Source organism: Lithobates pipiens, unplaced genomic scaffold (genome assembly GCF_037356315.1).
Source record: "Lithobates pipiens isolate NorthernLeopardFrog02 unplaced genomic scaffold, aLitPip1_a1.2 Scaffold_27, whole genome shotgun sequence".
Classification (NCBI taxonomy): Eukaryota; Metazoa; Chordata; class Amphibia; order Anura; family Ranidae; genus Lithobates; species Lithobates pipiens.
The window spans coordinates 187397695-187414198 of NW_027507788.1; the positions used below are offsets into that span (position 1 = coordinate 187397695).

Genomic DNA, 16504 nt, shown 5'->3' on the forward strand with positions numbered 1-16504 from the left:
CCAGCAGCCTGTGTTCCGCCTATCACGGACATCGTATCATCCTCGTACTACGGACGAGGATGATACGACGTCTGTGATAGACGGAACACAGGCTGCTGGGAAATTCAGTGTTCCGCCTATCACAGGCGAAGGCGGCGGCGCAGCTTTTGAACTTTACAATGGCCGCCGACGAAGAGGGCACGGGACGGAGGCAAGGGAAGGCACGGCACGGGACGGGACGGGACGGCGGCGGCAAGGCAAGGCAAGGCACGACACGGGACGGATGCAAGGAGGCAAGTCACGGCACGGGACGGAGGCAAGGAGGCAAGGCACGGGACGGAGGCTCGGGACAAAGGTAGGCTGGACACACACACACACACACACACACACACACACACACACACACACACACACACACACACGGATGGAGACACACACAGGGATGGATGGATGGATGGAGACACACACACAGGGATGGATGGATGGATGGATGGAGACACACACACACACACAGGGATGGATGGATGGAGACACACACACACACAGGGATGGATGGATGGATGGACACACACACACACAGGGATGGATGGACGGACACACAGGGATGGACGGACACACAGGGATGGACGGACACACAGGGATGGACGGACACACACACAGGGATGGACAGGCATGTCTCACCCTCGGCTTATACACGAGTCAATAAGTTTGCCAGTTTTTTTGGGGGTAAATTGGGGGCCTCGGCTTATATTCGGGTCGGCCTATACTCGAGTATATACGGTAAATACCACAAGTGATCTGCTTTTGTGAACTGAGCCTAGTATGTTACCTTTTCAAGCAAAGCATTCTGCCAGAGGCGGAACATCATCATGTAGGTTCGATCTCTTGCCCCAAATGAGGTGAAAAAGTGCTGTAAAAAAAAAAAAAAAAAAAAAAGTGTGTATAAACATATTTTACATTCTTGTCCAAACCAGGACTACTGAATGTGTGGATCATTCATTACTCTGATACCATTGTGTGTAAAGCCAGCCATAAACAGTTGAATCTTGGCTAGTTCAACAGGGACCGTCCGAGATTCGAACCATGTATGGGCAGGCTGATTGCACCCAAGTTGATAGATCGATTAACTTGGGTAAAACCAGCCTGTCGCTTATTTTTTATGTGATTATTGCTAGCGGCTATAGCCGCTAGCAGTAATCATTGTGTTCTCCAAGTGAGGGGAGCTGTCCCAGTGGGGAGAACGCAATGGCTCCATGGGAGGGAGTCCACCAGGGGCGGACGGACAACTAATGGGGCCCCTGGGCAATAGGAGATTATGGGGCCCCCAGACAATCAGAGATTATGGGGCCACACAGTATACACAGACATGTTTCTATTGGCTGAGAAGGTACTGGAGAGGTGGGGCAGCTGTAATCTCAGGATTTTTAGACGAAAAGGATGTCGGTAAGGGACATTTCAGAGATGTAAAAAAAAAAAAAAAAAAAAAAAAAAAAAAAAAAAACACAGATTTTTACATACTGTCCCTGGTTTTACTGAGGCTGGCAACCCTGATGGGGCCCCCTAGTGGTCTGGGGCCCTCGGGCAGTGCCCGAGTGGCCAAATGGTAAGTCTGCCCCTGGAGTCCACCATCAACTCTGAATGCGTTGATGGGGGAAATCAAGCAATTTTCTTTCCTGCAACCCATGGGTTGCAGGAAAGCAAATCATTCCATCTATGGCTGGCTTAAAGACAATTAAAAAATAAAATAAAAAAGGAAGTAGTACAGCAATTCGGATTTCTCACCTTCTCAGTGTCAGTGCAAAGTTGAATTGCATTTGGAATTAGTCTGGCTGTCTTTTCTTTAGTCATTGAGCAGATATCCTTCAAACGTACTGTTAACTATGAGACAAAAGTACCAATTTACTTCTAGACAGAGCAAAACTAGTATGATAAATACAGAGCAAAAGGAAGGATGGCAATTCCCTGCTAATAATTAGATCTAAAACTTCTAGAAAGTCAAATTAGAAAATTCTACTGGCCACAAACAGTCTTTTGTCCTTTTATCTACAGACTAAATGGCTCAATGAGGTCAGTTCTGCTTTAGCCAAATTATAAGTGGGATGTTTTCCTGAAGATCATCCAATAGGTGAATTACTTTCCAGAGCAGGCATTTCTACAAATAGATATAGACTGTAAACCAGAAAGAAGGGCTGCAACGGAGTACCCCACTGACAGAATGGCCACACTCATAGGACGGATCTGTTAGAGGTAACACTCATGTAATAAAAAGGAGGCTTCCTTTTTTGTTGGGGAAAATGACAGCCGAGGAAAAGGACAGTCCTGAACACACGCGGTCCGCCTTTAGGGCTGTGCACCCGCACTCATATGGCTGTCAGGTTGGAAGCAGCGGCTGTGTAGCCATGGAATCCCAGTTGCCATAAATAGGACTGCCTGCACAGCGGAGATGCATGGGACACCTCTGCATCCCAAATGCAGCCCTTGTATTGGTAGTATGCTTATTGTATGTCCATGTGAACGAGACTTAGGTGATGGAACACTTATGACAGACCTATTGGGGAAATATCAGTGTTCCTAGATAAAGATGGGCTCAGTCGTATTCGCAAGTTCACCCGTGTTAAGGTTTCTGATGTGGTTTTTGAGTCACATGACCTATGAAAAAACACATATGGCACAGTAAAATCATGGTAAAACCTCGGCAAAAGTCCATGCGTTTTTGGCGCCAATTTTCGGCACCTTTTTTTCTTCCGGCAAACTGCGAGGCAGAAAAAATCCCCGCTATCTGACCTTGCAGCCATTGATACTGGAACTGAAGGTAAGAAAGAATACCAAATTTTGGGTTGTCACTGGGACATAATAGAAGGGAATCCCCCAATAGGGGCACTTGCTGCAGTTACAAGAGGGCATTTCCCTCACTCACTCAGGAGAGATTTTCTTAGAATTCCTGTAGTGTCGTGACAGGAAGTGACTAACAGGATGCCCCCTAATGGGTACCCCAAAGCAGACAGGCATCTCTGGTACCTTTTTAGTGATTCAGCTTTTTCACCCAGCAGCAAACTCCAAGACCCCTTTCACACTGGGACTGTGCCGTGCCAGCGTTAGCAGCTAGTTTTTGCAGCGCTTTACCGCTGTTATAGCGGCACTTTTTTCGGCCGCTAGCGGGTGGTCTTAACCCCCGCAAGTGGCAGAGGAAAGGGTTAAAAGCGCCTGTTTTGGCACTGCCAAAGCGTTTTGCAGGCGCTTTCGGCAGCGCTGCCCATTCATTTCAATGGGAAGGGCATTTCGGGCGCTCCCGCACCGCCCCAAACATGCTGCTTGCAGGACTCTTTTTCCCGCCCTGCAAGCGCACCGCCCAATTGTGAAAGCACTCGGGCTTTTACACTGAGGAGGCATGAGAGGCACTTTTCAGGTGCTTTTTTTGCGCTAAAATGACTGACAAGTGCCCCAGTGTGAAAGGGGTCTTACAGCAAAAAGAGCAAGCCCCAAGCGTAACAGGTAAGACACAGACCTAGGAATGGAGGCATTATCCCACCCAAAGCTCAACCGAGCCTCTAGACTCAAGGATCCACAACAGAATTTATTAATATCGGAGATAGACACAAATCCTGGAGCCCCTTCACCGTGCGTAGGTGGAAAACCTACAGTACGTGACACATACACCATCACCCGTCCTATACATAAAATGCCATCAAAGGACACACAAAGAGAAAAGGAAAAACAAAAAAAAAAAAAAAAGATTTGTGTCTTACTGACCAGAGTCTCCCAGCGAAAGATGTTACTGTAGAAGCATATCCAGTTCTCGGACAGGTAGAGGCGCCCCTGTAGTAAAATGTCCCTCTGCAGAGCACACGAATAGTCTAAACACACAGAAATGCAACAGCAAGTCAACATACCGAAAATGCAACTCTACCCTTTTATCTTTTTAAACAGAAAATTGTTCCAGTACATTTTACTGATTTAAAAAAGAGCAAAGCAAACAGATTATATTATGATGAACTGGAATCTGATTGTTTCCATGGGTCCAATTCTTGCAATTTTACAGTTTCTATAGTTTTTAGCTCAATGGAGGCTCCTTCCTTTTGTTTAGGTTTCTTTTTTTGATGGGTGGGGCAGATTGGACCTGGCACATCACAGGTTATAGCCAGAGATTTGTCTCCCTTTTCTATGGAACACTACAGCTGCTATAGATCAAACCACAGACCTGTGTGTTAAAAATCCTTCGCAACCGCTTCATCTCAATGCTTTCTATGCATTGCAGCCTCATTGACTGAGACAGCAGCAGGCAACATTAGCACTGCTGTCAATCAAAGTCAGCGAGCCAATGAGGAGAGAGATGGGGTGGGGCCAAGCCACGCCTCCATGTCAAAATGGTCACATAGAGCAGTAGCTCCGCACCGGTGTCCCCCATAGCAAGCTGCTTGTTGTGGGGGGTCTCGGCAGGAGGGATCGGGCTGCTATGTGCAGAGCAAGTATTACATGTTTGTTCAAGAAGTAAAAGCAAACAGGGTCACTTATCCAGCACTTAAGATAAGAAGTACAATTGAACTAAGCAGCTGCTATAATCAAATAGAACATTAAGGAGAAAGCAAAAAAGTTCCAAAGAAATAGGTTCTTTGCAGCTTAACCACTTCAGCCCCGCAAGATTTTACCCCCTTCCTGACCAGAGCGCTTTTTGCGATTCGGCACTGCGTCGCTTTAGCTGACAATTGGGCGGTCGTGCGATGTTGTACCCAAACAAAATTGATGCCCTTTTCCCCCAAAAATAGAGCTTTCTTTTGATGGTACTTGATCACCTCCGCGGTTGTTACTTTTTGTGCTAAACAAAAAAAGCGACAATTTTGAAAAAAAATGCATTATCTTTTCCTTTTTGCTATAATAAATATACCCAAAAATTCTATAAAAAAACATTTTTGCTCAGTTTAGGCCGATATGTATTCTACATATTTTTGGTTAAAAAAAAAAAATAGCAATAAGCATATATTGATTGGCTTGCACAAAAGTTATAGTATCTACAAAATAGGGGATAGTTTTATGGCTTTTTTATTATTATTTTTTTTGTTTACTAATAATGGCGGCGATCTGCATAATGTCAGGACTGCGACATTATGGCAAACACGGCAGACAATTTTGACATTTTTGGGACCATTGCCATTTTTACAGCGATCAATGCTATAAAATTGCATTGATTACTGTTTGAAATGTCACTGGCAGTGAAGGGGTTAAGCGTGTCCTAGGACATGTTCTAACTGAAGAGGGGAGGGAACTGTGCAGGGGAGATGACAGATCGTCTGTATGAACAGACGATCTGTCTGTTCTCCCCTCAGAGAATCCGAAACTTTGCGTTTACGCACACAGATCTCGGTTCTGTGTGTCCCGAGCGATCACGGGAGCCTGGTGGTGATAGCTGGGCACTTGCATCGGCTCCGTGGGTGGGGGGCGGGCGCCTCCGGCAGCGAGCACGCACCCTCTAGTTGCCGTCTATGGTACCGACGTACCATGACGGCGATTCGTGCAGCCAAGGCAGCACGCGGTTAAGCAGCGCTCAAAAAAACACAAAGTTAAAAAAAAAATGCATATGAGCAACCAGCACTTTAAAAATATAAAAATTGTGACAGTCCAGGTGTTGAGTAATTTGTCATAAGACAGTTCATATCATTGCAGAAATGTTCCTCCGTCACACCTTGTGATTCCACCCCCTAGGGCAGTGATGGCAAACTTTGGCAACCCAGATGTTTTGGAACTACATTTCCCACGATGCTCAACACCACTGCAGAGTGCATGAGCATCATGGGAAATGTAGTTCCAAAACATCTGGGGTGCCAAGGTTCGCCATCCCTGACCTATAGGAATTGCACTCACCGGACTCCTAATTAACAATCGCCTTAGTGAACATCAATCTTTATGTCAGCAATTCAAGGACATCAGCGTGCGATTTCAGGAACGATCAAATCGACAGATATGGCATCCTGAACGTTCCAGACTAAACACACCCGCAATCCTCTTATTCCACACAGGCATATAGAAGGAAAAGGAATCCTCAGTGTGAAACTGCAAACTTTTATTAACCTAAAAACTCCCGACCCATAAGCTGTTGTACTTGCACAAAGATATATTTAAAACATACAATGCTGGTGAAAGCAGTTCCGATAATCTCACCACCTCAGGAAGATACAGATCGTTCGTGGTGGTTCCCGGGAGAGACTCGCAACAAATCCCCAGTGCAGCAAGACATGTGGTCTCCCCTAGACGTGTTTCCACATTCTGTCTTTCCCCAATAGGCGGGTAGCTATTGACAAAGACAGAATGTGGAAACACGTCTAGGGGAGACCACATGTCTTGCTGCACTGGGGATTTGTTGCGAGTCTCTCCCGGGAACCACCACGAACAATCTGTATCTTCCTGACGTGGTGAGATTATCGGAACTGCTTTCACCAGCAGTGTATGTTTTAAATATATCTTTGTGTAAGTGCAACAGCTTATGGGTCGGGTGTTTTTGGGTTAATAAAAGTTTGCAGTTTCACACTATGAGGATTCCTTTTCCTTCTATATGCCTGTGTGGAATAAGAGGTTCAGTCTGGAACGTTCAGGATCAGGACGCCATATCTGTGTCGATTTGATCATAAGTGAAATCGCACGCTGATGTCCTCGAGTTGCTGAGATAAAGCTGGATTGATATTCACTAAGGCGATTGATAATTAGGAATCCAGTGAGTGCAATTCCTATAGGGAGTGGAATCACAAGGCCTGGTGACGGTGGAACATTTCTGCAATGATATGAACTGTTTTATGACAAATTACTCAACACCTGGAATGTCACAATCTTTATAGTGCTGGTTTCTCATATGCAATTTTTTTTCTTTTGAACTTTATTTATGCGTTTTTATTTAGCACTACTTAATAAAGAGGGAATCCACCAAAAAAAAAAAAATATTAAAAGCCAGCAGCTATAAATACTACAGCTGCTGACTTTTAATAAATGGACATTCACCTGTTCCGGGTTCCAGCGATGCCGGCAGCCGAGGCCAATCGATCGCTCGGCCCTCGGCTGCTGCCGCCACCATTCTAGGTGAGGGAATCAGGAAGTGAAGCGAATCGGCTTCACTTCCCGGTTCCCTACTGCGCATGCGCGAGTCGCGCAGCGCAATAGGAATTCTCTGCGCTGTCTCTGAGACCCGTGTGTGTCCCAGCAGACAGCGCGGCAGGACAGGAAATGGCGTAGACTCCCATGGGAGTCTATGCCCGGAAGTGGGTGTAAATACCTGTCTTTGACAGGTATCTTCTCCACCCCCCTCCCCCCTGAAAGGTGCCAATTGTGACACCGGAGGGGGGGAGGGTTACGATCAGCGGAGGTTCCACTTTAGTGTGGAACCCCGCTTTGAGCTGGAAAAAAAAAATCTCTTTGGAACTTTTTTGCTTTCTCCTTAATTTAACAGGTTTGTTATTAAAAAAATTAAATAAAAAAAATCACAAGAATTTAACCAGTTGCTGACCAGCCGCCACAGGTATACAGCGGCAAGTTGGCTCGGTTACGCGAATTGCCATACCAGTACGTTGGTTCTTGCACTGGCTTGCATGCACGGGAGCTCACCCGTGGCTCCAGCGGACTCTATGTCCGTGGGAAAGAGAGGCAGAACGGGAATCCCCATTGTGACAGGGGAGCAGAGAGAGATCAGCTGTTCCTAGTGATCAGGAACAGTGATCTCTCTCTCTCTACTCCTAGTGAGCCCACCCTACCCCCCCAGGGAACACTTAAACCTTTGATCACTGCTAGTGTTAACCCCTTCCCTACCAGTGCCATTTATACAGTGATCAGTGCATTTTTGTAGCACTGTATTGGTGGCACTGGTCAGCAAAAAGTGTCATTTAGGGTAACATTTGTCCGCCAAAATGTTGCAGTCCTGCTAAAAATCGCAGATTGCTCACCATTACTAGTAGAAATGATAAAAAAAAATTAAAAGTCCTAAATCTCTCCCCTATTTTGTAGACGCTATATACGTTTATTGAAATATTTTTTTTACCAAAAATATGTAGCAGAATACATGTCGGCCTAAACTGATGAACACATTTTTTTGGGGATAATTATAGCAGAGAGTAAAAATCGCAGCGCTGATCAAATACCACCAAAAGAAAGCTATATTTTGTTTGGGGGGGGAAGGACACCTGGGACAATTTTATCTGGGTACAGCGTCAGACGACCGCGCAATTGTCAGTTAAAGTAACGTAGTGCTGCACTGCAAAAATAAATAAAAATGGTCTGGTCAGGAAGTGGATAAATCCTTCCAGGGCTGAATATCACTTGAACGCCGGCAGCGACTTTTGATGTTAAATTGTACAAAGTTAGTGGACAGGAGAGGTGATGTAGGTCTTGGTGGTAAGTGAGGGGTGACCAAAGCTGCAAATAACAACCACAGATGGCCCCTTAGGAATGTAAACATATAGATTGTTACACATACAGTAAAAGCTGAGTGCAGAAACCTGATGTCGGGGGTTTGCACCAAATAAGTGCAAATAAGACCCCTTTCACACCACACCGCCCATTGCGTCGGCGGTAAAACGCCGCTATTTTTAGAGCCGTTTTACCGCCGAATTTGTGCCACATTTCTGCTGCTAGCGGGGCGCTTTTACCCCCGCTAGTGGCTGAGAAAGGGTTAAAACCGCCGGCAACACGCCGCAATAGCGGCGTTTTGCCAGAGGTGTTACAGCGCTGCCCCATTGATTTCAATGGGGAGCAGCGGTGGAGGAGCGGTAAACACAAACCGCTCCTTCACTGCTCCAAATAAGCTGCTGGCAGGACTTTTTCCTGACGTCCTGCCAGCGCACCGATGCAGTGTGAAAGTCCTTGGGCTTTCACACTACATATAAATGGTGCAGCTTCTTTAGGGCGGATTGCAGGTGCTATTTCTAACGCTATAGCGCCTGCAAAACGCTTGGGTGTGAAAGGGGTGTAAATGAAGAACTAGAGGCAATATTATATCATTTTAAATTTTATACACAACATTTTTAATTGTTCTGTGTTTTTTTTTTTTATTAAAACGTATTAATATTATTTTCTTCTTCAGGTACTTGTGTAGGCAATGCATATTTGCATAAATTTATTACAATTTTCTTTTACTTATGTATTATGAAGGCACGAGATTACAATGCATTTTATTAATTGATTTTCAATATCGTTTGTCTACAGCTTAATTTTTCAATTTAGTGTATTAAAGTATAACTAAAAGGCAAAATTTGCGCAAACGTTATAGTGCCTACAAACTATTGGATATTTTATTTTACTTTTTTTTTTTAATAGTAATGGCAGCGATCAGCAACTTCTAGCGGGACTGCAATATTGCGGTGGACATTCGGACACTGACACTTTTTGGGGACCAGTGAAACGTGCTAAAAAAAAACAAAAAACAAAAAAAAAAATCACTGTCACTGTACTAAGGAAAGGCTGGGAAAAAAATCAACATCAGGGGTGATCAAAGGGCTTACCCGTGTGCTTGACTAGTGTTTATACGTCCTGTGAGATCTGCTTTTATTAGAGGAAGGGATGGAATTTATTCCCTGCTTTGTAGCGACACAGGACCCATGCCTTCCCTCTAGTCAGAACAGCGATCTGCTTTGTTTACACAGGCAGACCTCAGTTCTGCTTCTCTGCTGGTTGACACCGAGTCTGTGGTACCCGCCGCTGGGCTCCTGCTGTGTGTGTGATCACAGCGGGAGCGTGCTGCCGGCAGGGTGACCCCTACCCGGAAGAGCCGGATCATGTGTGTGTGTGCGCGTCTATATACACACACACACACAGATATATGAATGAGAGAGCGAGAATCTATATCTCTCTATCTATACACACATGCACAGTAATACCTTGGATAGCGTGTAACACAGTTTACGAGTGCTTCGCAATATGAGTTTTTTTTTTTTAAACCCCAACTCGGTTTGGAGCGTTGTTTCGCAAGACGAGCAGAGTTCAAGTCTCTGGGGTGTGCAGTACCGCATTTTGCCAGAGGTGCGGGGAGGGGGGGCGCCCTGGGAGACACTCCGTTCCCGAGTGCATTCGAGCGTCTCCGTTGCTCCCCCACCTCTGGCCAAATGCGGTACTGCATACAATAGCAGTCACTGTGGAACTAATGATCTTCTGAGTTTCCATTAACTCCTATGGGGAAACTCGCTTTGATATACTAGTGCTTTAGATTACAAGCATTCTCCTGGAACAAATTATGCTCATAATCCAAAGTACCAGTGTGTGTGTGTGTGTGTGTGTGTGTGTGTGTGTGTGTGTGTGTGTGTGTGTGTGTGTGTGTGTGTGTGTGTGTGTGTGTGTGTGTATTGATCTATCAGATAGATATAGAGAGAGAGTGAGAGAAAGAGACAGATTAATATATATATTTATTAGGGCTGGTAAAATTAAAGAATTATTCCTCGATTAATCAATTAATTTGTTTGATCGGTACTCGCCTCTCTGCTGGCTTACAGGTCTTCAGGGAGTTCGGTTGGAGATTTGGTGACTTCACAGATATCGACGTCACTGGACTCCTCCCCCAAGTGCCTCCGTCTGCTAACGAAGGGAAGGGGGGAGGAGTCTTGTAACGTCACCAGACAGCGATGGTAAATATGGATGTGATTAACTGGGATAATTCAGTGAGCTGAGTGTAGGCAAATTTGATAACCTCAGTTTTTAACATTGTTGTAAAAAAAAAAAAAAAAAAATGTAAACACTTCGGTTTGTCTGTGTGACTGGCTAAAGTGATGCCTACTTGCCTACTATAAAGTAACTGACAGGCAATATACTAGATAAGCTTTATAATCAAAGTTAAACTTTCTACATTTTTCTTAAAGTTTAATTTAAAAAAAATGACTTGCATCAGTGCTAGTTTGAATTTAAAACGTATTTGTGTAAATTGTGAAGTTATATACACACACATACGATCTGGTGTAGAGGTGTCGCCATGATGTAGCAGTAAATTTCTATAGGGCAGACCTTAAGTGGCTAATTGAACAAGCTGAAGTTAGAAGCTGATTGGCTGCCCATGCATAGTCGCACCAGATTGCAGGCGCTCCAGTCTTAGTAAATCCCCCCCACAATGTCGGCATCTCAAAAGCAATTCTGAATGGGCCGGGATCACAGTACAAATTTGCTTCTTGGCTTCTTACCAACAATGAGACGCTCTGTATCTGGCAGTTGTTTAAAGAGTTTCCGAAAATCTTCATTTCTTTGTTTATACGTTGGACTCAGGACCTGGAGATACAAACGGTACACACTTAATAGAAGCGGTCTGGTGGGGTGGGGGAGGGGGGAAGCACATGGTGGAGGCAGCGATAAGAAGACACAAATAACAAAAAGACAAAACTAATGACGTGTTATTTATAGAGTGGGAGCCAGAAACATGCAGACACCATTCTCTGTATATATCATGATAATCGGGACGGATTGTGTATAGAATGATACGTTGTGCCATGTAAAGAAACGCACAGGTGGTTATGTGTGCGTCCCATTATCAGACCTCGTTATCAGGGCAAAGTGACCGCGCTCTGATGATTGTGAAACTGCTGGCCGCAGGAACACGAGGGGAGACGGGAACTGGCAACGCACAATGTGTAATTAGTGTAAATGTCACTCATCAATCGCACAATGGAGAGCCCTGTTGGAGTCTCTTACAATTGCAGACAACTTCTACATTACAGAGGACCTGTCTTGTGGCAATTTACCAGTGAGATTGCACGCACGCACGCACACACACACACAATCTATAAAGAGTTGAAGTACAGCGAAGGCTGGTATGGATGTACTTCTGTGGATAATAGGAATGCAGTTCATTCTGCACTCCAGTGACCGCTTTCAGCAGACAGCAGGCTGAAGTCCGATGTCGGCTGATGTGACAGATCTGGTCCGGGCTCGGGAAGGATCGCGGCCAGGGTGGATAACAAAATCGATTAATTTTTATCAAATTTTTTTTAAATGACTTTATTTATTTTTATAAAATTTATTTTAACAAAATGCTTTTTGAGCAAAAATCTATCTAAACAAAGTTTTCTATTTAAGATACATTAATAATTTAGTTTATTCAGCATGAAATGGAGCTTAGTTGTGTAGCATGAGGCCGTATATTCTGCAATATTTACATTTTTGGTAAACTAATTCAGTGAATCCAAGCTCTGCAGGCTGAGATAACATGCACTGCATTGATGCACTCACACAACTTCACAGTAACCATGAGATAAAACAAAGTTCAGGAATATTCCTTTATCCCCATTGTTTTGCAAATCTATGTACACTACAAACTGTATGATTGAATCGGTTCTGACGTCGCTGTTTTACTAACCTGACAGCTTATTATTCTAAATAGGAATCCTTCATTTTGTTTGCAAATATTAAAGATTCCACCTACCAGCAAGAAAGACCAAGTTAGACTTACCGGTAACTTGTTTTCCAGAAGTCTTTCAGGACAGCACCTGAGAGATAGCGACTCCACCCTCCTCGTTAGGAAACACCTTCTTCCTCCAGACTTTAAAGGGAGGCGCCTCCCTACCACACATCAGTTGTAGAAGAGAACCTCCGGCCCCGGCTGGAACACATAAACACATACGTTAGTCACAGCGTAGCATAATATAATACCATAGGGCGGGATGCTTGCTGTCCTGAAAGACTTCTGGAAAACAAGTTACCGGTAAGTCTAACTTGGTCTTTCCCAAGGCGTCTTTCAGGACAGCACCTGAGAGGATAACAGAGACTTACCCCTTAGGGCGGGACAACAGCTTGCAGGACCTTTCTGCCAAACGCCTGATCGCTGGCAGAAGTGAGATCCAGTCTATAATGTTTCACAAATGTGTGAAAACTCGACCACGTCGCCGCCTTGCAGATCTGCTCAGGGGTGGCACCAGCTCTCTCTGCCCACGTATACGCCAGAGCTCTGGTTGAGTGTGCACAAATTCCGGCTGGAGGAGATAACCCTGCCTGGGAATATGCCTCTGAGATAGCTAATTTCAGCCATCTAGCTAAAGTAACTTTAGAAGCCTGAAAACCCTTTTTTCTTCCTGAGAAAAGTACAAACAGTGAATCTGAACGCCTGAAGGACTCCGTCCTTTCTAAATAACTCAGCAGAGTCCTTCTGACGTCCAAAGTATGGAAAGAAGTCTCCTTATTTCCTTTGGGGTTAACACAAAACGTTGGCAGTACTATGTCCTGTATACGGTTCTGAACTGAAGCTACCTTCGGTAAGAATTTTGCATCTGTTCTAAGAATAACTCTGTCAGGAAAAATGGAAAGATATGGTTCTTTAATTGACAGAGCATTTAGCTCACTGATCCTGCGTGCAGAGACAATGGCAATCAGAAACACGGTTTTTAATGTGAGAAACCTAAGGGAAGCCTCCACAAGAGGCTCAAAAGGCCCTTTTGTTAGAGACTGTAGGACTACCGACAAATCCCATCTAGGAAAAACCTTAATAGGCGCTGGCCTAGATCTTTTAAGAGCTCTAAAGAACCTGATCACCAGCGGATCTGAGGCCACAGATTTTTCTAAGAACACCGTCAGGGCTGCTACTTGCACCTTCAGGGTACTAACTGCCAGTCCCTTGTCTGCACCATCTTGTAAAAACTCCAAGATGGAGACAAGGCTCCCTGTCACCTGGGCGGCTGACAAACACCAAGTTTTATAACGCTTCCAGACCTTAGAATAAATGGCCCTCGTAACCCTTTTCCTACCTGCTAAAAGGGTCGAGATCAAACGGTTGGAAAACCCCTTGCTCCTAAGGAGCTGCCTTTCAGAAACCAGGCCGTGAGAGCCAGGCTGGCCACTCCTGGATGGTTCACTGGGCCCTGCAACAACAGATCGTGTCTGAGGGGCAGACGCCAACAAGGCTTGATTGCCAGGCCTAGAACTGTCGAAAACCAAGCCCTTTTTGGCCAAAAGGGCGTGATTAGAATAACTGGTACCTTCTCCCTCTGAATTTTTCTTAACATTAACGGGATTAACTGAAATGGGGGGAAAGCATAGCAAAGACGAAATTCCCATGGATAAGCTAGCGCATCTGTGCCCAGCGAGCCATCGCGACTGTCCAGGGAAAAGAACTGGGGAACCTGGGCGTTCACCCTTGAGGCGAACAGGTCTACTTCTGGTAAACCCCATTTTCCGGCAATCATTGTGAATACCTCCGGGTTTAGAGACCATTCTGCTTCCCGAATAGCGTTTCTGCTTAGGAAGTCCGCTACCCTGTTTAGATCCCCTTTTAGGTGGACTGCTGATAGGGATAACAAATGTTTTTCCGCCCACCGAAGAATCTCCATGGCCAGTACCTGAAGCGACCTGCTTCTTGTACCCCCCTGTCTGTTTAAATAAGCCACTGCCGTGGCATTGTCTGTTAGGACCTGGACGTGATGGGACTGCAGTTCCTGAACAAACAACTCCAGAGCTAAGGCAATCGCCTTGAGTTCCCTCCAGTTTGAGGACCTTATTGTCTCCTCTTTGGCCCAGGACCCCTGAGTGAAACGTGTTCCTAGATGGGCTCCCCACCCCCAGGAACTGGCGTCGGTTGTTAGTCTTTTCCCGACTGGAAAAGCCCAGACTAACCCTTCCGATAAGACCTCCTGTCTTTTCCACCACCATAGGGACCTTTTTACCTGGGTTGACATTCTCACCTCTGCCTCTAGGGATGCCACTGTGTGATCCCAAGATTTTAGAAGGAAAGCCTGCAGACACCTGAAATGCATTCTTGCCCACTGGACTGCTGGCATTGCTGAAGTCAGAACTCCCAAAGCTGACATAACCTGTCTTACTGTCAGATTTTGGCTGGTCTGTAATAAAGACACTGCACCGGAAATCCTGTCCTTTTTGTCTAAGGGAAGGAAGATTTTTTGCTCCACCGAATTTATTAGAAACCCTAAAAACCGAATCTCCTGAGATGGGTTTAGGGACGACTTTTGGAGGTTCAAAATCCAACCCAACGCCTCCAGATGGCTGCGAGCTTTGCCTAGATTGGTCTGCAATTCCTCGCTGGATGGGGCGAAAAACAGCAGATCGTCTAAATAAGGAATAACTGCGATTCCCTGAAGACGCAGTGGCGCTAAAGCTTCTGCCATTATTTTGGTAAAAATTCGGGGAGATGATGACAGGCCGAAGGGTAGGGCCCTGAACTGGAGATGATGAACCATACCCCCCAACCTCACCGCCAGCCTGAGAAACTTCTGAGACTGGGGAGAGATCGGAACATGTAGGTATGCGTCTTTTAAATCTACTGACGCCATAAAACATCCTGGCGTCAACAGGTTTCTGACCGAAAAAATTGAGTCCATTTTGAACTTCCTGTACCTTATGGACTCGTTTAAAGGTTTTAGGTTGAGAATCAACCGAAACTTCCCTGTCGGTTTCTTTACTAGGAAAACATGGGAATAAAACCCCTCCTGCTGTTCTTGCAGGGGTACCTGTACTACTACGCCCTGTTGCATCAGTTCCTCTAGAGAGGACTTCATGGCCAGGGCCCTTACTGGATCCCGCGGGGTGTTGGTAATCAGGAACCTTTTTGGGGGGTCGTTGACAAACTCGAGTGAGTAACCCTGCGCGAGAGTGGTCAGGATAAACTGATTTGAAGTTATCCCTGACCACTGCGGAAGAAATTCTTGTAGTCTTCCGCCCACCCGCAGAGACGAGTCATTGCGATTTTTCGGCCTGTGTAGGAGGACGGAAGAGAATTCCGCCTCTACCCTTCGGCTTCGGGGCGGACCAACTTTTCCTTCTCCCTTGCAACTTGCTGTCCTGATCCTGAGTTTTTTGAGGTCGAAAAAGATGCTTTGGTACCTGCTTTTTCTTTTTGACCGGAAAGGATCTCTTTTTATCGGCTGTCCTGTCAAGAATATTATCGAGGTCAGAGCCGAAGAGCAAGTCTCCTGAAAAGGGTAACCCACACAGCTTATTCTTTGAAGCCGAGTCACCCGGCCAGGTTTTAAGCCATAAGGCTCTTCTTGCAGCATTAGTTAGAGCTGCTGACCTGGCCGATATCTTAATTGCCTCAGCTGAGGCATCTGCAACATAGGCCACTGCCGTAATCAGGGTAGGAAAAGAATCTAAGATTTCCTGTTTAGGGGAATCTGCAGCTATATGTGACTTTAACTGGTTAATCCAGTATTCTAAATTTCTGGCTACACACGTTGTGGCCATTGCTGGTTTTAAATTGCTCATAACTGATTGCCATGATCTCTTGAGCAAAAGATCCATGCGTTTGTCCATCGGATCCTTCAAAACTCCCATATCCTCAAAGGACAGATCTGTGGACCTTGAAACCTGGGAAAAGGCGGCATCCAGTCTGGGCACCTTGTTCCATACTGCTGCAGGGTCCTCCTCGAAAGGAAAACGCCTTTTGTGGGCTTTGGAGAAAAAGGGCTTTTTCTCTGGATCCTGCCCTTCTTTCCTAATGGCCTCAGAGATGACCGGATGAACTGGGAATGTTCGGCCCTTAGGCTCATCCAACCCAGCATACATGCGGTCATGGAGTGATAATTCCTTTTTCTCCTCACTTAAACCAAGCGTAGCATGAATGGCTTTAAGGAGC

The 16504-nt window shown here is 45.4% G+C and overlaps 1 protein-coding gene across 4 annotated transcripts in view; it reads right to left on the minus strand.

The window, feature by feature from the left end:
- The window catches only part of GRAMD1B (GRAM domain containing 1B), a 425888-nt gene that overhangs the window by 35607 nt on the left and 373777 nt on the right, over nucleotides 1–16504 (minus strand). For all 4 annotated transcript variants that reach the window (XM_077458022.1, XM_077458023.1, XM_077458024.1 and 1 more), the window contains 4 exons: nucleotides 11115–11199; nucleotides 3730–3833; nucleotides 1762–1857; nucleotides 809–889 (listed from right to left, as the gene is read on the minus strand). In XM_077458022.1, coding sequence (XP_077314148.1) covers nucleotides 809–889; nucleotides 1762–1857; nucleotides 3730–3833; nucleotides 11115–11199 — 366 coding nt within the window. The remainder of the gene's footprint in view (nucleotides 1–808; nucleotides 890–1761; nucleotides 1858–3729; nucleotides 3834–11114; nucleotides 11200–16504) is intronic.